The sequence below is a fragment of the Callospermophilus lateralis genome, chromosome 7 (genome assembly GCF_048772815.1).
Source record: "Callospermophilus lateralis isolate mCalLat2 chromosome 7, mCalLat2.hap1, whole genome shotgun sequence".
In the NCBI taxonomy this organism is placed as follows: domain Eukaryota; kingdom Metazoa; phylum Chordata; class Mammalia; order Rodentia; family Sciuridae; genus Callospermophilus; species Callospermophilus lateralis.
Window position 1 is genome coordinate 24,341,720 of NC_135311.1, and position 26,674 is coordinate 24,368,393.

At 39.7% G+C, this 26,674-nt stretch overlaps 2 protein-coding genes across 6 annotated transcripts; one reads left to right on the forward strand and one right to left on the reverse strand.

The window, feature by feature from the left end:
- Positions 1 to 3,897: 3,897 nt before the first annotated feature.
- Dclre1b (DNA cross-link repair 1B) lies at positions 3,898 to 12,530 on the reverse strand. Its single transcript, XM_076862925.1, has 4 exons — positions 12,096 to 12,530; positions 10,962 to 11,127; positions 10,224 to 10,406; positions 3,898 to 7,676 (listed from the first exon to the last, which is right to left on the reverse strand). The coding sequence occupies exons 1-4, from the start codon at positions 12,282 to 12,284 to the stop codon at positions 6,610 to 6,612; spliced, it is 1,605 nt and encodes a 534-aa protein (XP_076719040.1). The 5' UTR covers positions 12,285 to 12,530; the 3' UTR covers positions 3,898 to 6,609.
- A 192-nt stretch (positions 12,531 to 12,722) lies between these two features.
- On the forward strand, positions 12,723 to 23,710 carry Ap4b1 (adaptor related protein complex 4 subunit beta 1). 5 transcript variants are annotated; one of them, XM_076862930.1, is made up of 11 exons: positions 12,723 to 12,866; positions 13,094 to 13,261; positions 15,124 to 15,348; positions 16,103 to 16,233; positions 16,682 to 16,829; positions 17,955 to 18,451; positions 20,287 to 20,370; positions 21,136 to 21,239; positions 22,330 to 22,537; positions 22,749 to 23,030; positions 23,270 to 23,710. In XM_076862930.1, the coding sequence occupies exons 2-11, from the start codon at positions 13,149 to 13,151 to the stop codon at positions 23,695 to 23,697; spliced, it is 2,220 nt and encodes a 739-aa protein (XP_076719045.1). In that variant the 5' UTR covers positions 12,723 to 12,866; positions 13,094 to 13,148; the 3' UTR covers positions 23,698 to 23,710. The 5 variants fall into 5 exon arrangements, with proteins under 5 accessions (XP_076719045.1, XP_076719041.1, XP_076719043.1 ...); XM_076862926.1 differs by having other exon boundaries at positions 12,723 to 12,854; XM_076862928.1 differs by lacking the exon at positions 12,723 to 12,866 and adding an exon at positions 12,874 to 12,920.
- The last annotated feature ends 2,964 nt before the right edge of the window (positions 23,711 to 26,674 follow it).

Below are 26,674 nucleotides of genomic sequence, written 5' to 3' on the forward strand. Positions count from 1 at the left end.
AAGTTCTGCATTGTTTTTGTTTGTTTTTGTTTTCCATGTGGGACAGTCACTTTTTCTAGGAGGACTATACTAGGTAAAGTGGGGGTAAAATATATGCACTGACCAACAAATTACAATTTATTCACGGTTAATTTAATTTTAAAATTACATCATTACCTATATTACTTGCCAAACAGTATGACTTAAGAGTAAAGGAAACAAGACTTGAGAGAGATCAATTTGGCTAAAATTCACTATTTTTATAAGACTTAAGCAATAATGTTAAAAATCTTTCTCCTGATTAAGGGTCTTTATATGATATTATGACTAAATGGTACCTGATTTTCAGTCTAAACCCTCTTAAAACCTTCAGTTACCTATAAAAACAAACATCTATATCTGATCTTATTGATAGAAAAATACCTAAAATTGTATCTTAAAGGTTTGTGGAAATACAATAGAAAATGAGAAAACTAAATACATAAACTTTGCTTTATGCCTACTATTACATGTTAAATAAAATAGCTTAATTCTCCCAGAGTAATTTTTTTTTAGAGGCTTTCAAGTAGAGCTTGACAATTATAGTAATACAATGTTGATCACATATTGTATTTTATTGGTATTAAATATATGTAATACATGCTTTGATTTATTTATGCTTCTCAGACCATTAGTGAATAGATTGCTTTTTGAGGTAATACAGAGGTCAAGAAGGAAATTTAAAAAAATGTTATGCCCTTCAAACTGGCATAACTTAATAAATTTGGTTATTATTAGGCTTATACAGATAAATGAAAGTCAAAAAGTTTTCCAAACTCCTTGAGTATATTCTAGGTTAATAGAACTCTTGCAAAGAAAAGTGTGCAGAAGTACTATTTTAATTCATAAGAGGTTTGTATATATCATTCTATTACTCTTAGCAAATAACTAGTAGATATATTAGTTGTAATAATTATTTAAAGATCTAGCTCTGTCACAGTTTTACAAAGTTTGGCACCCAGGCTTTGTTGACATTAAAACAAATGGCAAGAAATTGGGGGCAATAAAAGTGTGATCCAGATAGAGAATGTAACTATTAGTACTGAGAGAAGTATTTAAAGTTTTGATAACTTGTCTTTCTGGAATTAGTAACCTGTGTTCCTTGTAGACATGGAACTTTGTTTGGAGAAAGAAATTGATTCGTAAATTTGATTTAAAGTAATTATCATTATACCTTTTGTAATGTTTTCTTCTTGGGGCTGTTTTCTCCTGCAAAATGTCTTCATTTTTTAGGATTTAAATATTATTTAAAGCAGGTGAGATATTCAAACCTCAGACTTAGTTACAAAGCACTGATTATTTTTTTTTTCCTTTTTGATACAACTATGTAGTCTAGTTACATTAGTGAAACTCATAAAAGGACACAGTTATAGATAGGTAGAGTATGTTTTACTCTATCAATTTTTCAAAAAAGTTAATAAAACTTGTTAAATTACAAAAAAAATAAATAAATAAAAATAAAATGTTCTGCTAAATAGTTTCAGTCCTTGAAGGCTTACCAGTACAGGAAATGTCTACTCAGTAAGAGGTAACTTAAGGATTTTTATCCCATTGACAGGGAAATTCAAAAGCAGATTTTATGAGTTGGGCATATAGGCACACACCTGTAATCCCAGCAACTTGGGAGACTGAGGCAGGAGGATCACATGTTCAAAGCTAGCCTCAGCAATTTAGCAAGGCCCTAAGCAACTAAGTGAGACCCTATCTCAAAAATAAATAAACAAAAAGTACTGGGCATGTGTCTCAGTGGTTATGTGCCCCTAGGTTCAATCCCTAATGAGAGAGAGAGAGAGAGAGAGAGAGGGGAAGGAGGAAAGAAAGAAAAGAAAGATCCAGATGGTCAATATATGAGCTAGTAAAATGGATGTGAAAATTTAAAGAAACAGCTGCTCAAGGTTTTGTTTTTGTTTTATTTCTCTTCCAAGAGGCAGATGTCCAAGTTTTTATTTTATTTTTATCCCTGACTCCCTAAACACCAGAAATCTGGGCCCTCCTAATGTTTTGTTACTAAAGAGCCAGACCCAATTTTCTTTGTTCCTCAAAAGCACACTGAGGATGGGATTACAGCACTGAGGACAACTCTGTCCTTCACTTGTAAAAAGTTGTGTGGGAGGAGTTAGGACTGGCAAAATAGTCATAGTACAATGGTGTTTAAGTATGTATATATTGTAAGGGGGGTGGCCAACAAGAAGTTCAAATCCAGCCTATGCAACTTAGTAAGGCCCTACACAATTTAGGGAGATCCTCACCCAAAATAAAAAACAAAAAGGGCTGGGGATGTGGCTCAGTGGTTAAAACATCCCTGGGTTCAGTCCCCTGTACAAAAGAAAAAAAAAAGTAAATATTGCAAAGGAAAGACTAACCCATGATGAGCCAGAAATTTTACACAATTGAAAGATGTTTCGATAAGTTATCTGTCAAGAAAAAGAACAAAGCCTCAAATCACAAGGGCATTTCTTGATCTAGGAATGAGACAGACAAGGTGGAAGGGTGTAGCTAAATAAAAGAATTGTGGTCAAAACAAAGACAAGCTTAACCATTCAGAGAATCCCTGACAGGCAGTTACTGATTCAGATCAATGATAAGGAAGAGCAGCAGCATTCTGCACAGGTGTAGGCGGTATGTCCTGGGGAAGAAAAAGGGGAAAACACCATGAACTCCAGACAAGGGCTGGAGGTGGTAGCAATTGGGGACAGTGGGCAATGGGAGGCAGGTAGCAAGCACACTAACAACTACTAATTAGTGTTGCATCTAAAATATGTGCACATGGACCCCCATACAGATTTTATCCTGCTTAAGAATTACTCCAAGAATGCAGAGAGAACTGTCTCCCCAGTCTTGGGTTCTCTACCCCAAGTCTGTTCTGTTCTTTTTTTTTTTTTAGTATTGGGATTGAATCCAGGAGTACTTCACCACTGAACTATATCCCTAGCCTTTTTTTTTTTTTTTTTGGTACTGGGGATTAAGTCCAGAGATGATTACCCACTGAGGTACATGTCCAGCTTTTTTTTTTTTTTTTTTTTTTAATTATGAGACAAGGTCTTGATAAGTTGCATAGGGCCTTGTTAAATTGCTGAGACTAGCTTTGAATCTGTAATCCTCCTGCCTCGGCCTCCCAAACTGCTAGGGTTACAGGCCATGCCCAGCCTCTTTTTGTTTTTGAGACAGTTTAAATTTCTGAGGCTGGCCTGAAATTTTCAATCATCCTGCTCCAGCCTCTCAAATCTCTAGATTACAGACAGGCACCACTGCACCTGGTTAAATCTCTTTTCTGATTAAAAAGAAGAAAAAAAAAAGCATATCTATCTATCTCCTATTTCCTAACACAAAGGACAATTTGGGTTAAGAATGAGAGATGGTCCCCAATAGCCTGCCAGGCAGATATTTTTTTGAAAAGGAACTTAAGCCACTATTACAGTCCTTGTGGAAAAGTACAAGTTCTCCCACTGATCATGAAACAACTAATGGATCTCTAGGGAATTTTCTTTTTTAGGCATCTTCAAGCCTAATTGCAAGATCTTCATACTTCTTTGGGGTCATCTTTAGATTCTAAAAATAAGTTAATTTTAACTGGCTAGTTAAAGATATAGGCAATGCTGCATTTTTATATAAAAGAGCTTTAAGAAACCAAATAAGGCACTACCAATATCTATTATGTCAGACATTTTTACCTTAGTAGAATAGTATGGCATTTTCTTATTATTAACATGCAAACATGTCACCAACAACTAAATTCCTTAAAGCCTTTTATTTCTGCTCCCCCATCTGAATTCACACAGATCCACTTTAAGTAATATGTGTGAAACAGCATGTGCCAAAAATGGACAGGCTTTCTTGTTGCTAGAAGATAACACAAATATGGGGGGCCCTGTACTAAGAACTTCCTTATCTCTCCCAGCCACCTGTGGGTCACACGGAGGTGAGATAACTAGAGACTCAGAGAAAGTCAGACATAAATATTATTATTTATTATTATTACATACTTCATTGCTATTAGTAAATATTTATTGACTTAACACAGAAGATGACTTTCCACATCTTAACATGTACCACTCTAGTAATATCATTTGAACTTAACGAATCTTCAAGGTATTTTATTTTTTGTTTGGTACTGGGGCTTGAACTCAGAGGCACTTTACCACTGAGCTACATCCCTAGCCCATTTTATTTTTTATTTTAAGTCAGGGTCTTACTAAATTACTAAGGGCCTTGCTAATTTGCTCAGGCTTGCCTCAAACTTGCAATCCTCCTGCCTCAGCCTCCCAAGTGGCTGGGATTACAGGCAGGTGCCACCAACCTCTGCTGTTCAAGGTATTTTAATGCTCTCTTCTGCAGAAAAGATGGTAAAGAAACTTTTCTGGGAGGTAATTTGGCACAATCTGCAATAACTTTAAACAGAAATCCTACTCTAGTAATTTACTCTGAGGAAATAACAAAAATACCAAGATATGTGCATAATGATATTCACTGCAACATAAAAAAAATTTTTAATAGTATGCAAAATGTTGGATAATATGGGATTTCAATAAGGCTTATTCACATAGTAGGGTATTATACAACTATAAAAATGGATGCTTTTGAATAATTTTAATGGCAGTGAAATGCTTATTTACAGACTAGATTTCTTTTTTTTTTTTTTTTTTTTTTTGGTACCAGAGATTGAACCCAGGGGTACTTAACTGCCAAGACTCATCCTCAGCCCTTTTTCATATTTTACTTAGAGACAGAGTTTTGATGAGTTGCTTAGTCACTGCTGGCTGTGAACTCGTTGTGATCCTCCTGCCTTAGCCTTCTGAGCCCAGAGTAATTTTTTTTTTAAGAACCAGAAGCTAAGAGCACCAACTGTGAGTGTTGCTTGAAATTAAACTTGAGGCCTCATGCACACTAAGAGTGCATTCCTCCTGCCTCAGCCTCCACTAAGTTTTACCCCTAGCCCCAAGAACCAACATTTGAAATACCCATCATGTGACAGATTTGGAGCTAAGAGAATTTTACCTATTATTTAATTTCCATAGCAATCATGAGTGGTAGGTATCTCCATCTCTATTCTATAGCTCAGGAACTGAGGCTCTACTAAATTTAAGCATTGTGCCCAGGGTGCCCTGGATTCAAGCCCAGACAATACCCAGGTTTCCTGCTGTACCACGTTTCACCTGCTGTGGCTCCTAGTAGGTCCTTGGGAGGCTTACAGTAAAGGTCACTGACAAAACAGAGCTGCGTATAGCTTTCTCAAGAGCAAGGGCTTGTTTGGCTTTCTAAACTCTTCATTTCTTCCTCCAAAAGTAGAAAACTCTTAACCCCACTATTTTGTATAATTAGTATGTACAAATTTTTTTTAAAAAATAGTACTATATACATATGTATTTTATTTTATTTTTAAAATAGCAAACTCTTCCCCCCTTAGGTAAGGAATAGCCTTCATTTCTAAGGCTTGAAACTCCATGCTGAAGCAGTGTGGATTCACATGCCCAGCTCCAAGTGTCTGTGCCCTCTCAGAGCCAATTTCCTCACAGCCATGGGATCAGCTGTCCTGCTTATTGGTTTGGCATTTTGTCAGGTTATGAGCAGAAGGACAGGGCAGAACTGCACACCCCCATCTCTTCCAGCCAGCTGGTTCCTTGGTCTTTTCCCTGGATACTAAAACAAACAGGCTGTGTGCTCTGGCTCCCTGCTCAAACCAAGGGGGGTGGGGGGCACAAAAATATCCCAGCTATGTGAACAATCAGAGGAATATCTGGCAGCACATTTGATCTTTTGTAATTTTATTTACACTTTATCCTTCAGCCAAAGTCAGTGCCTCTAGGCAACCAGAAGCCCTCATACCCTAAGCCTTAATGATCAGCTGGGTACTGCCTTGGTGAGGGGTACCCAACCTCCATGCTGGTTCTGTTCCAAATGGGTCCCCAGTGACACTAACTGCACCTCCTCAGAAGAAGGCAGATGTGGAATTTTTCACCAGTGTTCCAAGGCCTCTTCATCATTTCCTCTTCCCTCCCAGAGGCAGAGACAGGAAGTTACTTGGATGGGGTCAGAGCAAGTCAGTGACACTCGGGTTTGGAACGTGCTGCTTAGGTCACCACTTTATCCTTCAGCACCACAGTTCATAATTAAAAAAATAAAACTACCTAGAGACTTTCATCTGGAAAGAGAAGAAGGGGATGTGGGGATGGCACATGACACAAAAAATAACAATGGGAATAACCTGATCCTTTTTGATTCACACTCTGACTCTTTCTGCACCCACATAAAAGGACTATATGTTCACAAAAGTTTGAAAAATACAGGGTTAAACAAAGTTAAACAGATTAAGTTACTATAGGACTACTAAGAACCTTTAATGTGCTCATGCACACTCTGAAGGGTTTATAATGAAAAGTGTTTCTTAAACATAATGAACTATAAAACTAAGGAGTTCATAGACACCTTGACTCCAATGAACAAGCTTTATGAAGTGCTGCTCTACGGTGAGCCCATAGGATCCTGAAAAGAGAAGTAAGGCCCCAAAGAAGCTTTCACTATAGTCTTCAGTTACTATCTTCAAAACGGTAGTAGTGTTATCTGACAAAGTTGTAGGTCTCCATTCTCCTGTCTCTACTTCAGTGAGAGCTGATGGTATTTTTCCACCTGCTGGTCAAAGCTTTTGGAAGAGAACCCTGCCTGGAAAAAGTTCACTGGAGTCAGAAGGTATTTTAGTGCCAAACTCCTGAACTCAGTAACTAGAAGCGGGGCAGCCTTGCTGCTGTGAGATGGGGGAGAATCATGGCTTATCCAATCACTCTGGTCCCCTGTGGCTGCTGGGCCATTATTGTCTTCCCTAGGTATCAAGGGTGGATCTAAGCCAATTTCCTCCCTGGGTTTTGGAGAGATAAATTTCTCATCTGGAGTCTTTAACTGCACTGAAAATCCCAAGGGGGCAGTCAACACAGTCACCATCTTCTGGGATTCACAAAAAGGAGCTGCCTTGTCCCATTCTTGGCTGCAGAGGTCTGGGAAAAACTGCTTCTTGACCCTCAAAGAACAGGGGTGGTGTTGCTTCTCAAAGTCCCTTGGCCAGGGAGAAAGGTTTTCTTTCTTGGCCTTCTTAGAGTCCCTGTCAGCTTGCGATTGATCAGTGTTTTCCTCAGGGGTCTCAAACACAACACCCTGGATTCTTGGCCTCTTTAGCTTCCTTTCTAACAGCCAGAGAAAGCTTGGTTTTCTAGAGGAGGAACTCATGTATTGCTGCACAGAGTCCGGAATCAGGGGCATAGAGAGCCTGGGACTCAGGCTGTCCTTAAAGTAGTCTCCACAGGGCTGTCGACTGACAATGGGCAGGACCTGACAAGGCTTCAGTGCTGCAACAAATGTACGAAGCTCAGAGTAGGAGGAATGGTCAGAGTAAGGGATAATATGGATATCAGGATGAGAAGTGTGAATTTTTCGGCTTGTGGGAAGAATAGCAATGGTAGGGTGGGACTGATTCCAATGCAGCATGGAGGAACGGCAGATCTCTGTATGGTCCACAGCATGGATGCAGCCAGCCTTCTCTTCCACTGTGAAGACATCTGCCAGGCCCAGCAGCTGCACCAACTCCAGACGCCGGGGACTCAATACCACCCAGGTCCGAAACTCTAGGGCCAGTTGCTCCAGCAATGACTCTTTTCCTAGACTATAGAGTCCTAAATAATGTTAAAAGGATTAGGAAAAGTAAAAGGAGAGAATGAAGCTATTGGAGAATCCTAATAAATCAACCAAATGTTTAGCAAAAATAAAAAATTCATGGGGAAAACCAGGGAATCAAATCAGGGAGGAGGTGGCATTCAAGCTGAGATAAAATGGAAAATGGAGGACAGGAGCAAACACAATCTACTCATTCATTCAGTTCAACAAGAGAAAGCACCTACCAAGTGTGAGGAACTGCAAAAACTAACAAACTATAAAAAGGTCTCGATCTTCCAGGAATGCCATCTGGACCCAGAAACAATGCAATCAAGAACAATAATAGAGATATACATACAGTGTTAGGAGGGCACAGAAGAGTAGCTAACAGCCTATGGAATTAGGGAGTTTCTGAAAAATGACAGCTGAACTAAGTCTAAGAATTGGTTAGGATTAATCTGGCAAGGAAAGGTTATGCCAGAAAACATTTTAAGAGGAATTATTCAATGTTACTAAAGTAAAAGAAAGAATTGGTAAGTAGTGATACTAAAGAGGTAAGTCAATATCATTAATTAGCAGTCCTGCATGTATTGGTAGGGAGCTGGGACTTAATTCTGAATGGCCTGAAGCAGGAATATGGCAAATCTAATCAGAAGAATAATATGACCAGAGCAGGACTTTAGGAGAAAACACACACACAGTAGCAACATTATCTGATTACCTGGATGAGAAAAAACTTGAATCAATTGGAAGGCCCAAATAGTACTCATATAGAAAGAAATAGAGACGTAAATTTGGGCAATGGTTATGGAAATAGATATGGGAGATATTATTTAATAATTGTTCTCAGATTTTTTCTGATGTCTCTATCAAATCCATAACAAGATTGTGAACCACCTAAAAGAACATATATTTGTTAGACATCAACTTCATTCCTGATGGTTCAAATTTTCATTTTGGGGCACAAACGTACGTACTTGATTTTCTTCCCTTTACATACTCCTAGTTTTTTCCTCTCCCTAGGCATACAATAGGGATTTACGTACTTGCAAAATAATCAGGCTCTACCACAGCACCCTCCTAGGTACTTCTATGGAAAATTCCTAAATAAAAATTTTAAGAAAAGCTAGGACATTGGGGTAAAAATGGGAGCTCATATCCCACTTGAATCAAAGTGTGAAATATGATATATCAAGAACTATGTAATGTTTTGAACAACCTACAATAAAAATTAATTAAAAAAAAAAAAGAAAAGAAAAGAAAAGCTAGGACAGATGTTTCTTTACGAGCAGTCAAGCAATCCTGAGGGTAGGGAATATTTCTCAATCAATTTGATAGTCACCTGGAGGGTCTATAATTTTTTCAATATTTCTTTAACCTCATTTGAAACTCCTTTCAGGGTTGCGAATGTCCTTTTAATATATTCATAATGATGGCAGATCTTTTGCCTTTTGTGGACTTAGAATTTTGGAAATAACCAAAAAGTCATTTAGAATTATATCCATTAAACTTTTTAAAACAAAGATTGATTTTCATAAACTATCTTCCAAAAGGCAGCTCTAATTGAGTCCCCAAAATGTGTTATATCACTAGAATCACTAGAAATAGCAGTTGTTTTTTCAGTGAACCTAATTTAAAGCATAATCCTCACTTAAATATCTATGTTCTGATAAATTTCATTCATTCAAATGGCAAATATTTATTAAATGCCTCAGTGGTAAGCATGGAATATATAAGTCCTATCTTCATTGAACTTACATTCTAGCAGGGAGACACAGAAAATAGAAACTAAATATAATAAAGATATATATTATGAAATATATTATAAGGCAATGAGTGCAATATTGTCCCTCTTCTACTTAAAACCCTTCAACAGCTCTTTGTTAAGTTTAGGATCAAATTCAAAATGGTGCTAGGTATGGTGGTGCAAGTCTATAATCCCAAGACCTGGAGGTTGAGGCAAGAGGATTGCAATTCAAGGCCAGCCTCAGCAACTTAGTGAGACTATGTCTCAGAATAAAAAAATAAATAAAAAGTACTGGGGATATAGATTATAGTTAGAGTTTCCCTGGGTTCAATCCACAGTACAAAAAAAACCACAAAGTCCAAAATGACAAAGCAGCCCTCTATCCCCTCCCACCTTTCCAGCATCCTTGCCCACCCAGTGTCTGTCATATTAGCTGCTGCTTCTTTGTTCCACAAATATACAACTTCTTCCCATTTCCATCCATGTTCTCAAGGAGTTTAGGTGTGTGTGTATGTATGCACCAGGAGAAGTGGGGGATAGGCAATAAATAATAAGCAACAACATATTAAAATGCAGGGTATATTGGGAAGTGATGAGTAGTATAAAAAATTAAAAAAGAAGTTGAATTGATATAGGGAATCAGGAGTTAGAAATGTGAGAGTAACAATGGAGGGCAGGTTTAACTTCAATAAGGAGGTCAGAATAGGGTTCACAGAGAAGGTGAGAGCTGCTTCTGAAAGATTTGAGAACACTCAAAGAACCTAGATTCACTAGCTATAGGTGAAAAAAAAAAAAAAAAAAAGGAAAGGTAACAACTCACCAATCTTTATGTTATGTTGTGGGTACTTGCGAATGAGCCGGATAATCTGTTGGGCAGCTTCTTGTCGAGAAGGAAGAACCAATGCTGGGTTGCAATTGGTATTATCTAGGTATAAAGTATGGATCTGTTTCCCCAATGTCAGGGCTGGCTCCTTCAGCATGGATGGCGTATATCGAAAATCACCTGGAAGAGAATATATGGAGGGCAGAGGTCAGAGACAAAAAGAATAGAAGAAAACTCTCCCCCATCTCCAACAACAGATTGGTTGTTGATTTGTGGAAAAACTAGGATGTGTCCTGGCACTGAACAGTATATGAATTACAGCTTCTTTGTGGAAATGTCTCTATCCTGCTCCCATTTATACTAGGGGTTGAGCCCAGGGTTGCTTAACCACTGAGCAACATCCCAGGCTTTTTTTTTTTTTTTTTTTTTTAATGTTTTGAGACAGAGTTTCACTAAGTTGCTAAGATTGGTCTTCAACTTGCAATCCTCCTGCCTCCGCCTCCCAAATTGCTGGGATTACTGGCCTGCACCACTGTGCCCTGCTCTGCTCCTGTTTTTTAATTATATAATCTTCACAAGGATTGAACTGTCCAAGAGTGGGCAATCAGATGAGAAGGGGTCACTGCTTATAAGTGATGAAGCCAGAAGGCCTCCAGACTTCTATTGTGAGTTAAAGTTACTCAAGAAAAGTAGTATCTCAGCTGGAATGTGAGCAGGATCCCTTGGGAGACCCACCTGTATAAAGGATGGTTCCAAAGTATCCTTCAAAGAGAAACATGACAGAGCCAGGGCAGTGATTGGCATCGATGAGGGTTACAGTCATGGTCTCTCTTCCAGTTTCATCTAGAGGCAATACATGGCTCTCACCAACCTCCAAGGTTCGGATCCACTGCTTAGACACCTGAGGAAACAGTTGGGTCATCCCAGTAACCACAGACTCCCCTCCTGGAAGTACCCCTTACATGGATCAAAGAAAGGTGACCAATCCTGAGCCACCATGAAGTAAAAATTGTAAAGAGGCTTCCCAAGCAATCCCCTCTTCTACTTCCCACTCCCCATCCCACCCTTTGTATAGCTTTAAGAGTTTGAAAACAGTCTAGATAGTGATTCTCAAACTTCCTCTAGAGCATACTAATCCTTTGGGGACAATTGTTTTAAAAAAAAAAAGAAGAAGAAGAAGAAGAAGAAAAAGAAAAGAAAGAAAAAGAAATCTTGCCAGATTTTTCAGAATCTCCACAAGCCATAGCTGCTGAATCAGATGGGACAAATGGGTGCTGAAGAGTTTGTATATCCATGTTACTTGGAGTCTTTTTGGGGGAAAGGGGACAGGTACTGGGGATTGAACCCAGAGGCACTTTTATCACTGAGCCATATCCTCAGCTGTTTTTATTTTTTGAGATAGGGTCTCACTAAGTTGAGGCCTAGCTAAACTGCTGAGGCTGACCTAGAACTTGTGATCCTCCTGCCTCGATGGGATTACAGGCGTAACTAGGTGGACTAGGTGGATTATTCATTTGTTTTGGGGTGCTAGGAATCAAACCCATGGCCTTGGCAAGCGCTCTACAGAGAAACCACATCTCTAGCCCAGATGGATTCTTAAGGCAAGTTTGGGAGATACTAGCCTAGCTTATGTGAAAGAAATAATTCCTTTGGCTGAACTGATCTACTTAAAGCTAAAACATCTCAACATCTCCAGTCGTTCTGTTGAAAGCCGCACTCCTAACGATACATTTTGGGTTCAAACAATTCCTGCATTCGTAAAAATTAGTCCTCGTGGCCCCTACTTTGTGACTCCAAGGTTGTGACAGATCAAGTCCCCACCCAGATGCCTGGACCAGCTCTTAAAGAGGATTACTCCAGCTCCCATACCTGTAGGTGACGGTGCAAGAGGTGGGCGGTGATGGGGGAGCAGTAGAGGGGTCGGGCCCAAGTGCTAGACAGGCCTACGGTGTGGTCCGAGTGCATATGGGACAAGAAGAAGAGCCGAGCAGTACTAGCCCGGCGCAGGCTCCAAAAGTCCACAGCAATGGGCGTGTGGGGAATCAGGACCCCGTTCATGGTGAAGAGGATGGGCTCTACTGGAGTAGGGCTCCTGCGTGAGGATTCCACATCAGCGCCCCGGTGGAAGACATGCCGGGGCAAGAACAAGGCCGGAGGCCCTAAGGGAAAGCCAACCCAAAGGAGGAATAAGTTACTAGAATGAGCAAAAAGGAAGTGACAGTGTTCGTGGGAGTCGGGGAGAAAGCCCACATCGCGGAAGTTGCTCTCTTGAATGCCACTCCCACCCGAGCGCGGGATCCGAGGCCCAGCCGGCACTCAAAGCGCGCGCTGCTGGGAGGAGACAGGCCCAAGTAGCCGATTTCCGATTGCCAGTCGCAGCTCCACTAGGAGCCGCGCGGCTGCGCCTGGAGGTGACAGGTTGGGGGAAGGGCACCTTAAGGTCGGGTTCGGCGCTCACTGCGAGAACTCAATGAGGACTCTTGGGGAGAGGGTGGGACTTCCGCCCAAAGCGTGATTGGGTCTCTCCGTGACGGCAAAGGCGCGGAGGCAGAAGAAAGGCTGGAACTGGAGAGGGAGGGGTCTGCGGCCGGTCGGCGGCGGGGATGGAAATTCCGTGCCGGCCTCGAGGTAGCTGGAGAGGTCTGTGGGCGGGGCGAACAGCCTGCGGGGCTGGGGTTGGGCCTGAAGGCCTAGGTTGGGGCTCGCCCGGGACGGGTGGGGGTTGTAGCGTGAGTGTCGGAGAGAATGGGTTCCAGCTCTGGGGAAGCTACTAAGGCTGGGGCGAGATGTCGTCTTAAATAGTGGTTTTTGTTGTTGGGTTTTGTTTTTGTTTTTGTTTTGCACTGACCCAAATTTTCTTTGCTCAGGATCCCACATCAAGACTAAGGTACCGCGGGAACTGCCCCGTGAGTGTTCGAGAAGATGCCGTATCTTGGCTCCGAGGACGTGGTGAAGGAACTGAAGAAGGCTCTGTGTAACCCTCACATTCAGGCTGATAGGCTGCGCTACCGGAATGTCATCCAGCGAGTGATTAGGTATCACCCAACTGTCTCAGCCTGCCAATCCTCCGCACTCCCCTTGCCCCACCTTGCAGTCCCCTTCAGGGATCGTCACCCCCAGCCACTCTGAAAGAGTAGAGGAACTTTCATACAAGGCTGTTTTACCACTTCGTCTTCATGCTTCTCCTCCAGATTGCCATCTCATTCTCCTTTTTGGGAAATCCTTTGCTCAGCGAAGTCCCTTCATAATACGGACTGAACAATTACACATTACTGTTGACTCCCTGATATATCTAGTATGGAGATCATTTCTAGCTTCAGACCCACATATACCACTGCCTGCTTGGCATTTCCACCTGGATAGTTCTTCAAAGGTATTCCCAAAATAGCACCAGCGTTCTTCCCTCCTTCCCAAACCTGTTCTTCTACTATTGTGTTGATGAATGTCACCAGCCAGTCTAATAAGCATATCAGTCAACCTTGATGACACCTGATTCTTCACTTTGCATGTCAGGTGGTCTGAATAATTCTAAATGCCCACTTCTGTTTTGATTGAGGCCTTCATTACCAAAGCCATTGTAGTTTACAATACACTGGTCACCTTGCTAGCTCGTTTATTTATTTTTTGTGGTACAGGGGATTGAAACTAGGAACACTTTTTCACTGAGCCACATTCCCTGCCCTTTTTATTTTTTATTATGAGATGGGGTCTAAGTTGCTTCAGACCTTGTTAAATTGCTGAGACTGTCTTAGAACTTGCCATCCTCCTATCTCAACCTTCCAAGTTGCTGAGCAAACTTGGAATATAAAAGCTGTTTCATTGGAATGTACTAGGGATTCAACGAATGTTGAACAGTTAGAACAGCAGTGTTTATTGCATACCTACATTGTGAAATACTGTGTGATATAATAGACAAAGTAGACCTGGTTGCATCCCTCTGAAAGATCATATCTAATTGGATAACCAGAAAATGGAAAAGTAAAACTTCCTCTGGGGATTTTGTAAATTTACTTCTTCCTGCTATGTATCTTGATTTCAGGCACATGACTGAAATTTTAGTTAGAATTGTTCCACTATATAAATCTGAGTACATAACTCTTGCCTACAGCTGTCATTCACAGTCTTTAGTATGCACAAAGGTCCTGTGGAGTGCTTTTATGTTGTTTTTTTTAAGGAAGTCCAGCAGTTGATTCTAATTTTAGTAGGATGGGATGGAACCCTAACTAACATCTCTCCTGATGCCAGTAGTTTGATTCCACAGTTTAAGAAATAATCATCTACAGAATAAAGTACAAACTTACTACTGCCCAAGGAAACTCTATTAATGCAACTGCCTGTAGACTCTCAGAAGAATGTTCTCTTTTTGTTCACATCTATATGTCTCACAGCATGTATCATTAACTAGAATATCTGCCTGATGAATTTCCTGATCATTTGGCTGAGACATTACTTCTGTGGAGAAACATTTTCTGACTTCCTGGTAGTGTTACACCTCTGGGTCCCCTCTGTACTTTGTACATGACTTCTGTTTAAATACTTATCTATTGTACTGTAATGGTATTCTTGTCTGGTTCTTTAGTTGGTTTTGAGTTCCTTGAGGTTTGAGACTTCACCTTCTTCAAGATTATGACCCCAGAGCATAAACTTGGAATATAAAAGCTGTTTCATTGGAATGTACTAGGGATTCAACGAATATTGAACAGTTAGAACAACAGTGTTTATTGCATACCTACATTGTGAAATATTATGTGATATAATAGACAAAGTAGACCTGGTTGCATCCCTCTGAAAGATTATAATCTAATTGGATAACCAGAAAATGGAAAAGTAAAACTTCCTCTGTTGTAGGTTGGGGATTTTGTAATTTACTTCTTCCTGCTATGTATCTTGATTTCAGGCACATGACTCAGGGCTTGGACATGTCTGGTGTTTTCATGGAAATGGTAAAAGCCAGTGCCACTGTAGATATTGTTCAAAAGAAGTTGGTTTATCTATACATGTGCACATATGCACCCCTGAAACCAGATCTGGCTCTCCTGGCCATCAATACACTGTGCAAAGACTGCTCGGACCCCAATCCAATGGTGCGAGGGCTGGCACTACGAAGTATGTGTAGCCTCAGGTGAGCAACCTCTTCCCTGCCTGGTCCTCAGAGACTGATGAGTTCAGAAAGCAATGGGGCACATTTTTTGTTGGTTTGTTTTTGTGATGCTGGGGATCAAACCCAAGGCCTCACACATACTAGGCAAAGTGCTTTACTACTGAGTTATAACACCAGCCTATGGGTCAGGTATTTAATGAGAACAATTTATTTGAGATCTTAGGTACTAGGAAAAATACTGCTATACCCTTAACTCAGATTTTTAGCCATCGTTGACTTAATAAATTGTATCATGTGGTCTTATTAAAGGAGGTTTTTTTGAGGGTACCAAAGATTGAACCCAAAGGCACTTAATCACTGAGACATATCTCTAGCCCTTTTTATTTGTATCAGGGTCTCACTAAGTTGTTTAGGGCCTTCCTAAGTTGCTGAGGCTGGCTTTGAACTTGTAGTCCTCCTGCTTCAGCCTCCCGAGCTGTTGGGATTACAGGCATGCACCACCACACCAGGCTTAAAGATTTTTAATTCTCACTCTTGGTAACAGCCCTCAGTTTGGACTAAAAAGTTAAATAACTACTACTATGGGGATTTTTACTGCCCTTGTATCATTATTCTAAATGAAAAGTAAAATTATGGCATTTTAACTTTGGGATAGGTTTTCTCTAGTTGTTTGTGATATGACAGATGCATACTCTGACACCTACTAAACCCTCTGTTAAGTGAAGAGGGACCTAATTATTTCAGGATCTGGTTGACTCCAGGATTTGTCGTTTAGGATGCCTGGTGTGCAGGAATATATCCAACAGCCTATTCTCAATGGTCTGCGGGATAAAGCTTCATATGTCCGGAGGGTGGCAGTCCTTGGCTGTGCCAAGATGCATAATCTTCATGGAGACTCTGAAGTTGGTAAGTTCACAGTAATCCACCATGATCAATATTTATTCATCCTTCTATTATGTGTATGACTTTATAAAAGATTATATAGCCTCAGTAGAAAATAATGTAGTCCCACTTCTGCACATGTCTCTTAGTAGGATTCAGGGCTAGGTAGTTTCATATATTAGAGAACTCATTTTGGGGGGCCCAAGTAAGAACTTTGCTTAGTTACTTAGAACAATTTGGAAATGGAAGTTTTTTGCTTTACACATTTTTTTTTCTTTTTTTAACTCCTTTTTTGCATCCTTTGTTTCACTACTTTCATCTTTCTCCCTCTCAGTCTGCTTACATTTTATTGCCTTTGTCATTTTTATAGCAGAGAAGTTCAGCTTTATCTGCCTGGAGTTATTACTCTGGCCCTCTTCCTATAACTCTGAAGCTTTTCTTCTTTATCTGAGATCTTTGTTCTTTTTTATAGATGGTGCCCTGGTAAATGAATTATACAGTTTGCTGCGTGACCAGGATCCAATTGTGGTTGTGAACTGCCTGAGGTCTCTAGAGGAAATTCTGAAACAGGAAGGAGGTGTTGTCATTAATAAGCCCATCGCCCACCATCTTTTAAATAGGTTTGGATGCCTCTGTGTTCTTTTTATTATGAGGTCTGCATCCTGATAAAATGTTGTTGATGTATTAAATTAAGGAGAAATCTTGCCAGGCATGGTGGTGCATACCTGTAATCCCAGTGACTCAGGAAGCCGAGGCAGGAGGATCATACCCTATCTCAAAATAAAAATAAAAAGGCCTGGAGATGTGACTCAGTGGTTAAGTACCTGTGGGTTCAATCTCTGGTACCAAAAAAAAAAAGTCTTGAACAACTTTTATAGGGAAGAAAAGAGAGGAGAGTTAACCATGATTATTATCTTCCTCACATTTCTTTTATTTGCCTTAATTTCTCTGACTGATATGTAAAATCATAAAAATATCCTGTGGGAATACGTTCTTTCCTCCTGTACAGTCATTATGTCCCCAAACTAAGCCTTAATTATATCTTAAAATTTAGGGAATCTGGCCAAGTATGGTGGGGCAGACCTAAAATCCCAGTGGCTTGGGAGGCTGAGACAAGAGAATCCAAAGTTCAAAGCCAGCCTCAGCAAAAGTAAGGTGCTAAACAACTCAGTGAGACCCTGTCTCTAAATAAAATGCAAGATAGGGCTGGGGATGTGGCTCAGCGGGAGAGTGCCACAGTTCAATCTTGGTACCCACCCCAGAAAAAAAATTAGGGAATCTGGCCAATGTGTAGTGACACATGCCGTAATCCCAGCTATACAGGAGTTCAAGGCAGGAGAATCATAATTTCGAGACCAGCCTTGGCAAATTAGCAAGATCCTGTCTCAAAAATAAAAGGGGCTGGGATGTAGTTCAGTGGTAAAGTGGTTGTCTAGAATTCACAAGGCATCGGATTCAATCCTCATTACTGCCGGAAGGAAAGGAGGGAAGGAGGAAAGATAGATATGAATCTACTGTATACTGATTGTGGGATTAGTTAAGTGAGTGTGAATTTGTACCATCAAATTATCTTAGAATTTTCAGTCTATTTTGCATAAATTTAAAGAACATGTGAAAAGAATGATTTGATTATGGCTTACCCCATTTTTAAGAATTCTCCCCATGTTATGATGAACATAGCAGTAGCATGGAGATGGTCCTAATTTTGCTGTAAAAATAATGCTTTTTTTTTCTTTGTTGAATAGAATGTCAAAACTGGATCAGTGGGGCCAGGCTGAAGTATTGAACTTTCTGCTCCGCTACCAGCCCCGCAGTGAGGAGGAACTATTTGACATTCTCAATCTGTTGGACAGCTTTCTCAAGAGCAGCAGCCCAGGAGTGGTGATGGGAGCCACCAAACTCTTTCTAATTTTAGCAAAAAAGTTTCCCCACGTACAAACTGATGTGCTTGTGCGAGTCAAGGGACCTTTACTAGCTGCCTGTTCTTCAGAGAGCCGAGAGCTCTGTTTTGCTGCCCTCTGTCATGTGCGCCAGATCTTGCATAGTTTGCCAGGTCACTTTAGCAGCCACTACAAAAAGTTTTTTTGCTCCTACTCGGAGCCCCACTATATCAAACTACAGAAGGTAGAGGTGCTATGTGAACTGGTAAATGATGAGAATGTGCAGCAGGTGCTAGAGGAGCTTCGAGGGTACTGCACTGATGTGTCTGCTGACTTTGCACAGGCTGCCATTTTTGCCATAGGTAGGTATCTGCTGCTTTTCCTTCTTGGAGAAAGAGCCTAGATCAGCCAGCTTGAAAGCTGTAGTTAGAGGAACCATAGTGGATAAAAGAGAACGAATCTTGCTTCAGAGACAAAGTAACACACACTATGGAATTGGGTCAATGATTACAAGCAAGGGGGAAAGGAGACTTTTTTTTTTTTTTTTTGGTCAAGACTGGTGTTGTCATGTCTTCCGGGCTAAAAAACAGGTAACTCAAACTATAATACTTAATTTTTTTTAAATAATTTTTTAGTTGTCAATGGAGCTTAATTTTATTTATTTATAGTCAGTGCTGAGAATTGAACCCAGTGCCTCACACATACTAGGCAAATGCTCTATCACTGAGCCACAACTCCAGCCCCTGTGATACTTAATTTATATGCCTTTTGTGTCTTCTATCCAAAATGCTTTCCTGTACTTCATCTTTTTTTTTTTTTTTTTTTGGTACTGGGGATTGAACCCAAGGTGCTCTACCACTGAGCTATATCCCCAGCCCTTCTTTAATTTATTTATTTTGAGACAGGATCTCACTAGGTTGCTTGGGTTAGCTTCAAACTTGTGATTCTTCTGCCTCAACCTCCCAAGTCACTGAGATTATAGGCATGCACCACCAAGCTTGGCTTAACTTTTTTTTTTTTTTTTAAGAGAGAGAATTTTAATATTTATTTTTCAGTTTTTGGCGGACACAACATCTTTGTATGTGGTGCTGAGGATTGAACCCGGGCCACACGCATGCCAGGCGAGCGCTACCGCTTGAGCCACATCCACAGCCCTTAACTTCATTTTAAAGATGAAGAAATGTGGATATAAGATTATTACATGTCTCTGGGCATGGTGGCTCACACCTGTAATCCCAACAGTTTAGGAGGCTGAGGCAGGAGGATTGCAAGTTCAAAGCCAGCCTTGGCAACTTAGTGAGGCCCTGAGCAACTTAGACCCTGTCTCAAAATAAAAAATAAAAAAGGCTGGGGATGTACCTTAATGGTTAAGTGCCCCTGGATTCAGTCCCTGGTACACACAAAAAAATTATTTTCTATATATATTATATAATTTACTTATATTGCACACATATATATATAGATACATATATATATATATATATATATTTTTTTTTTTTTTTTTTTTTTTTTTTTTTAACTTATATTGCCAAAAGTTCCTATAGTACCTGAACTGGAATTGGAACACAGCTATTCTAACTCAAAGTCCTGTGTCAGTTCACCAGTCATTTATTGACCTTCTATAATTATAATACTGAATGCAGGCTAACACAGAATAATTCCTTGATTTTAGAGATTTTGGAATTTAAAAGGCTAGAGAGACAAAAAAATAAAAGCAGCTGAAGAACTGTTTTAGAATGCTTCAAGTGGAGAAGGGGGAAAACCCTCATATTTGGAATAAAGTATGGTTATTAGAGGCAGAGAAGAGGGGCAGAGAACAGAGTAGAAATCCTCACAATTAAGAGATTGCCATCAAGTGTCCACAGTGGAAATATTCACGGATTGATGCACTGCAACAAAAATGGTGCTTCTATCTAGCTCATAAATACTTTGTTACTGTGTTTTTAACCTTGTTCTGTGGGAAACTTTTTGTCCATGAACTTTTAGTTATCTAGTGGTCAGTGAGATGGATTGGATTCTTTTTTTACCCAAGTTTCTTTTACAGAAAACTCAGAGTCTTATTTTATCAAGTAAGGAGTGATTGTTTGTTTGTTTGTTTGCTTCTGGTTGTCTTTAACTAATGGAAAATAATTTTAGAATGACATGCTACTATTAGACGTAATAGTAACATTTTTATCTATGTTTTCTTCCTCTGTAGGTGGAATTGCCAGGACTTACACAGATCAGTGTGTGCAGATTCTAACAGAGTTGCTGGGGCTTCGTCAAGAACACATAACTACAGGTAATGGCTACCTTTCTAAAATTTTTTTAAGGAGCTGGCCTATTGTAATTTCCTCCCAAATATTTTTGTTGTTGTTGTTGAATGAATAATATAGAATTTTGAACTTTTCCTTGCATCATCTGTTGTTATCAGAGAAGCTTAGGATCTGTAGATATAATAGGGTCGAGGCTTAAGGCTGTCATGAGTCACCTGGTTAGGCCCTAATAGATATATTATAGATAGGGAAGATACTACAACAACCTTTCTTGTCATTTCCCTATCATTATATATATATATATTTTTTTTTTTTTTCTTTTTTTTGCTACATTGCAGTATACTCTAGTCAATTGTTTCCAAGACTAGGACAAGGGTGAAGCAAGCAAGTTGCCTAGGATGCAAAATTTAGGTGAGCGCTCACTCTTAGGTTCATGTAAATGCCAGCTCTTCATGTTTCTTAAATTTTGCACCTTAGCACCTCTCTTGCCTCACACAGTCTCAGTCCTGGTGACTTTATTTTATTGTCTTTAGAGTATCATTCAACAGCAACAGTACCCATGTTTGCATACAGCTTTATATTTTACATAGTGCTTTTCCATATATTAGTTCATTTATCTCCATGTCAATTTGATAATAATAACATTCATGCAAGAAAATATTGTTCAGGTAATCAGTGATCCCTCCAGAATCTTTTTTCTCGGAAATCTAGTCCAAATGTATAACTTCTTAAGATTCTTTCCTGTGTGGAGGCTCTAATGCTGTGTTCTTGTATCCTGGGCTATGTTGTAGTGGTGGTGCAGACGTTCCAAGACCTGGTTTGGTTGTGCCCTCAGTGTACCGAAGCAGTGTGTCAGGCCCTGCCCGGCTGTGAGGAGAACATCCAAGATAGTGAGGTAGAATATAATTTTCCTTTACTTCTTGGCATAGAGGGAATGCTTAGGACTTGCTCTTCTAAAATGTAATCTAATTATTCTTTCTACCCTATTTCTGATGTGGAAATCTTAGGATTGATTTCACCTCAGATTCTCTTTTGGATGTAAATGACATATAAATTATAAAAATAGGATTTATGTATGGCTTTTATTACAAATCCTATATATGAGAGAGGACTGTGAGGTACTAGGGATTGAACCCAGGAGTCCTCTACCACTGAGTTATATCCCCAGCCCTTTCTTTAAGTATTTTTAAAAATTTGAGATAAGGTCTCACTAGATTGCTAAGGCTGGCCTCAGACTTGCCATCCTCCTGCTTCAGCCCCTGAAGTAGCTGGAATTACAGGAGTGTGCCACACTGTTCAGTGTATACATTCTTTGATATTCTCTTTAACAATTTTGAGTCAGATTTTTAGACTATGGAGATTTCAGCTGGAATCAGAATCAGAATCATTTGTGGAATCTTTAAAAAATTTGGATGTCACCCAAGGTCTGCTGAATTAAATGTTCAGGGGTTCAAGGCTAAGGTTGTAGCTCAGTGGTAGAGCACTTGCCTAGCATGTGTGAGGCAGTGGGTTCAATCCTCAGCACCACATAAAAATAAAATAAAGGTATTGTGTCCACCTACAATTAAAAAATAAATATTAAAAAAAATGTTCAGGGATCTGTCTACCTATGGACCTGCACACTGCAGTATGTACTTTAGGTTAATAACCACTTTTATGAAACATTTAGAAAAATTATTTCAGTAGCTTCCACTGAAACATTAAACCCCAAATTGGGTCAAAGGCCCCAAAGATGAAGAAACCTTATTTATTGCTTAATCAGCATAAGTTATGAAAGTTTAGGGTTTTCTCCTGTGCGTTAGAATTTCATTCTTATTTGTTGTAAAGAGTTCAGTAGGAGAGACCAGTACAGTGCAAGTTGAAATAAATAAAAGATTACCTTTTTTCTGCAGGCATCAGGGAAAAAGCAAAGCCAATGATTGTTCACTATCTTCTGTTTGGGAGAACCAAGTGTTGAGCACCTGTTCTTATCCTTCCATTCCTAGGGAAAGCAAGCACTTATTTGGCTACTTGGTGTTCATGGGGAAAGAATCCCCAATGCTCCTTACATATTAGAGGACTTTGTAGAGAATGTGAAGTCAGAGACATTTCCTGCTGTTAAGATGGAGCTACTCACTGCACTCGTGCGCCTTTTCCTCTCTCGCCCTGCTGAATGCCAGGACATGCTGGGACGTCTGTTATATTACTGCATCGGTAGGTTTTTTAGAAGGAAATAGTACTTGCCATGGCCCATGTTAGAAATTCTCACAGCTTTCTTTGTTTGTTGAGTCACATCTGGGACCTGAAAAGAAAACGTTAATGCTTTTTTAGGGTTTTCTCTCTCCATTTTTCTCTCCTACTATGGTTGGCACAAGGGTAAGAGGAGAGTGTTTTGTTTTTAGTTAACTCTTTTGTTTGATTTTAGAGGAAGAAAAGGATATGGCTGTACGGGACCGAGGTCTCTTCTACTATCGCCTCCTCTTAGTTGGGATTGATGAAGTTAAGCGTATCCTGTGCAGTCCTAAATCTGACCCCTCTCTCGGACTTTTGGAGGATCAGGCAGAAAGACCTGTGAATAGTTGGGCTTCTGACTTCAACACTCTGGTGCCAGTGTATGGCAAAGCCCGCTGGGCAACTATCTCTAAATGTGTAGGGGCAGAGCATGGTGGTTCAGAGCGTTCTCACACAGCATCCTTTGCTGTTTCAGGTAAAGATGGTCCTTTCCTTATATCTTATTATGAAAAATCTTTTAACTTTTGTAATGACTGGTAGGAAAGTAGAGTATGCTAGCTAAATACCAGACTATTACCTGAATTCGACACCTTTGAGCAAGAAAAGAGCTCATTATTGTTTATTTAAGACAGTCACGGTAAATGGGAATGTAAATTTAAAATGTAGCTCCTACAGATTCATAAATCTCTTACACAAGCTTTCTGACTCTTTTAGGACACCTGATTTCTGAAGAGAACAAGGGCAGAGTACAAGAAGCCCCTGATTCTGAAACTCTCATGCTGGTCCCCAATTGCCAGCTTACCGCTGAGTATTTTGAGAAAACTTGGCTTAGCCTCGAAGTTGCTCACCAGCAGGTGCTGCCTTGGCAGGGAGAAGTCCATCCTGACACCCTCCAGATGGCTCTACAAGTAGTGAACATTCAGACCATTGCAATGAGTAGGGCTGGGTCTCAACCATGGAAAGCCTACCTCAGTGCTCAGGATGATACTGGCTGTCTATTCTTAACAGAATTGCTATCGGACTCTGAGAACTCAGAAATGCAAATCTCTGTGAAACAAAGTGAGGCAAGAACTGAGACACTGAACAGTTTTATGTCTGTATTAGAAACTGTAATTGGAACAATTGGAGATATAAAATCATAACAGATCCTTGCTACTTGGCCTCAGTGCAATGAATAGCTATCAGAGTTCCTTTGTTTTCCTTATTTTAGCTGCTTATGAGTCCAGATAATATTAGAAGCAAAGGAGAGTTGGAAATACAGAAATCAGGATTCTTGTGGGTGGGGTTCACCCCCACCTCCCATACCAGGGATTGAACCTTGGGGTGCTTAATCACAAAGCCACATCCCCAACCCTTTTTTATTTTTTATTTTAAGACAGCATCTCACTAAGTTGCTTAAGGCCTGGCTTACCTCAGACTTGTGATCCTCCTTCCTCAGCCTCCTAAGTCACTGGCATTACAGGCATGCGCCACCATGCCTGGCTGTTCTCATATTTCTAATCATGCTTTTTAGTCCAGGGTCCAAAGTCCTTTGTGTACCATCTAAAGTACCTCTTTAGTGTCATGTATCACCATTCCCAAACATACCCTCTCTGACAAACACAAACCACTTTCAGTTTCCTGAATGTTCTTATGTCTGTGCCTTAACACCTGCTTTTATTTCCTGCCTAGAACATTTCCTCACCCTTGTATCTTCTTTAATTAATACCCACGGTGTCTTTCAGTATTTAGCTGAGTTACAGCCCTTTCATGAAGTATTCCATGACCCTCACAGCCTACATTTTGTTCAGGCTATCAGAGTGGCCAGTGCATACCTCTAGCACTGCTACTGTAACTTATCTCTTGTCCTCACTTTTTATTTTATTCATACCAATTACATCTTGTACGTTGAGACCACTAATACAAAAAAACAGTTCTAATAAATAATGGTAAAATATAAATAAGACTAAACTATCCAGTAAGGGGAAAATGAAAATATTGGTTAAGGCCAATTGGGTTGGGATGGGGAAATACACAAATGTTTAGGCTAATAGGGTCGACATAGTGTGTCTCAGCTGTGACTCTATAGATGTCTAGGCAGTCATAGTGAAAGGAAACATAATTGTCATCAAAGAGGAAGAAATTTTCCATTTTTAATTTCAAAGAGAAATTTATTTATAGTTTTATTTAGATGGGTACAAAGCCATAAAAATATATGTTTGTGTATATATAGGACCCTACAGGAAATTAGTAAACTTTTCTCATGACTTTTTTTTGCAGGAGGGGTACTGGGGATTGAACCCAGGGGCACTTACTTTACCACTGAGCTAAATCTCTAGTCCTTTTTAAAAAATATATATATAATATTTTTTAGTTATCAACAGACCTTTATTTTATTTATTTATATGTGGTGCTGGAGATTGAACCCAGTGCCTCACACATGCTAGGCAATTGCTCTACCACTAGGCCATAACCCAACTACCCACCATCTTTTTAAAAATATTTATTTTTTAGTTGTAGTTGGATACAGTACCTTTATTTTACTTATTTATTTTTATGTGGTGCTGAGGATTGAACCCAGGGTCTCACACATGCGAGGCAAGCGATCTACCGCTGAGCCACAACCCCAGCACCCCCAAACCCCTTTTTGAAATTTTGAGACAGGGTCTCACAAGTTGCTGAGGCTGGCCTTAAACTTGTAATCTCCTACCTCAGCCACCTGAATTACTGGGATTATAGGAGTGTGCCACTGCTCCCAGCTCTATGTTTTCTTATTGGGTTCTTCAATAAAATCAGAGAGCATAACTTGAACATGGAGTTTAATTAAGGAGTATCTTCAAGGATTTCATATAACATTGCCCAAGTATGTGGTCTTCATCATCCAGCTTAATTCCAAGACTTCTACCCCTAGATTTATAAACTCCATGTGCTTCGGATAAATTTTTGCTTGTCACTTTTCTCAACTATGTGTTCTTCACAGGAGTACATAATAGTATTGAATTTTCTAGTAAGAGCCTGAACTTTTTAAGTTGTTTATTAAAGGGTCTTCTCGCCCCACTGGGCAATTTATGAACAGTGGATGTCTTTCCTTCTGTGTTCATGGTGCCTGCCACATAATATTACTCCGTAAATAGTAATTGACTGTAAGTAATTAAGATTCCAATTGTGTTTTGAGATTGCTGCTTTATTATATTGTATTAATTGGAGAGAAAATAATGGAATTTCATCTAGATCAGGACTTCTTAAAAGTGGCAGTTTTGACATTTGGGGAAGGATAATTTGTTATGGGAGGATAATTTGCTATGGAAGGATAATTTGTTTCCTGTGCACTATAAGATAATTGTTGGCAGAAACTCTGGGCTTCTACGTAATGGATGCCAGTAGACATTGTGTTGTGACAACTAAAAATGTCTCCAGACATTTATAAAGGACCTTGGGCAGGGGGCAACATTGCTCCCATTGGAGAATCATTAATCTAGATTATAAATCCCCCAGAAATGGAAAGGGAGAAATGAGAACTTCTTCAGAATTGCTTTTTTCCCGAATTTTTATTTGTTCAGTTAATCCGTGAATGTCTAGTTAAGGTATTATGAGAAATGAAGTGTGAAGTGCTTCCAGTTTAAAGTATGGCAAGAAAATAGGATATAGGTTTAGAACTTGACTTTTTAAAATGAAATACTGCAGCCAGGTTTGGTAGCACATGCCTGTAAACTTGGGAGGCTGGATTTCAAGTTCAAGGCCAGCCTCAGCAACTTAGGCTCTAAACAACTTATCCAGGTCCTATCTCAAAATAAAAAGGACTAGGGATGTGGGTCAGTGATAAAGTGCCCTGGCTTCAATCCCTAGTACCAAAAAAATAAAAAATAAATAAAACAAAATTTAAGACTATAATTGAATTGTTAACCTAAAGAAAATTTTATATGACTCACCAATTGAATAAATGTTACTAGGGGCTGGGGATGTGGCTCAAGCAGTAGCGTGCTCGTCTGGCATGCGTGTGGTCCGGGTTCAATCCTCAGCACCACATACAAACAAAGATGTTGTGTCTGCTGAAAAACTAAAACATAAATATTAAAACTTTTTTTTTCTCTCTCTCTTTAATAAAAAAAAAAAAGAAAAAAAAATGTTACTAAAGCACAC

Bases quoted from the DNA above. Each gene is read 5' to 3' on its own strand.
- Dclre1b (XM_076862925.1), bottom strand. From the start codon at position 12,284: ATGAACGGGGTCCTGATTCCCCACACGCCCATTGCTGTGGACTTTTGG. The intron at 10,407-10,961 runs GTGGGTCTCCCA...ATTCTCTTCCAG, and splicing joins TGGAACCATCCTTTATACAG to GTGATTTTCGATATACGCCA. The intron at 7,677-10,223 runs GTGAGTTGTTAC...AACATTATTTAG, and splicing joins ACAACATAACATAAAGATTG to GACTCTATAGTCTAGGAAAA.
- Ap4b1 (XM_076862930.1), top strand. From the start codon at position 13,149: ATGCCGTATCTTGGCTCCGAGGACGTGGTGAAGGAACTGAAGAAGGCT. The intron at 15,349-16,102 runs GTGAGCAACCTC...TTTGTCGTTTAG, and splicing joins CGAAGTATGTGTAGCCTCAG to GATGCCTGGTGTGCAGGAAT. The intron at 18,452-20,286 runs GTAGGTATCTGC...CTTCCTCTGTAG, and splicing joins GGCTGCCATTTTTGCCATAG to GTGGAATTGCCAGGACTTAC.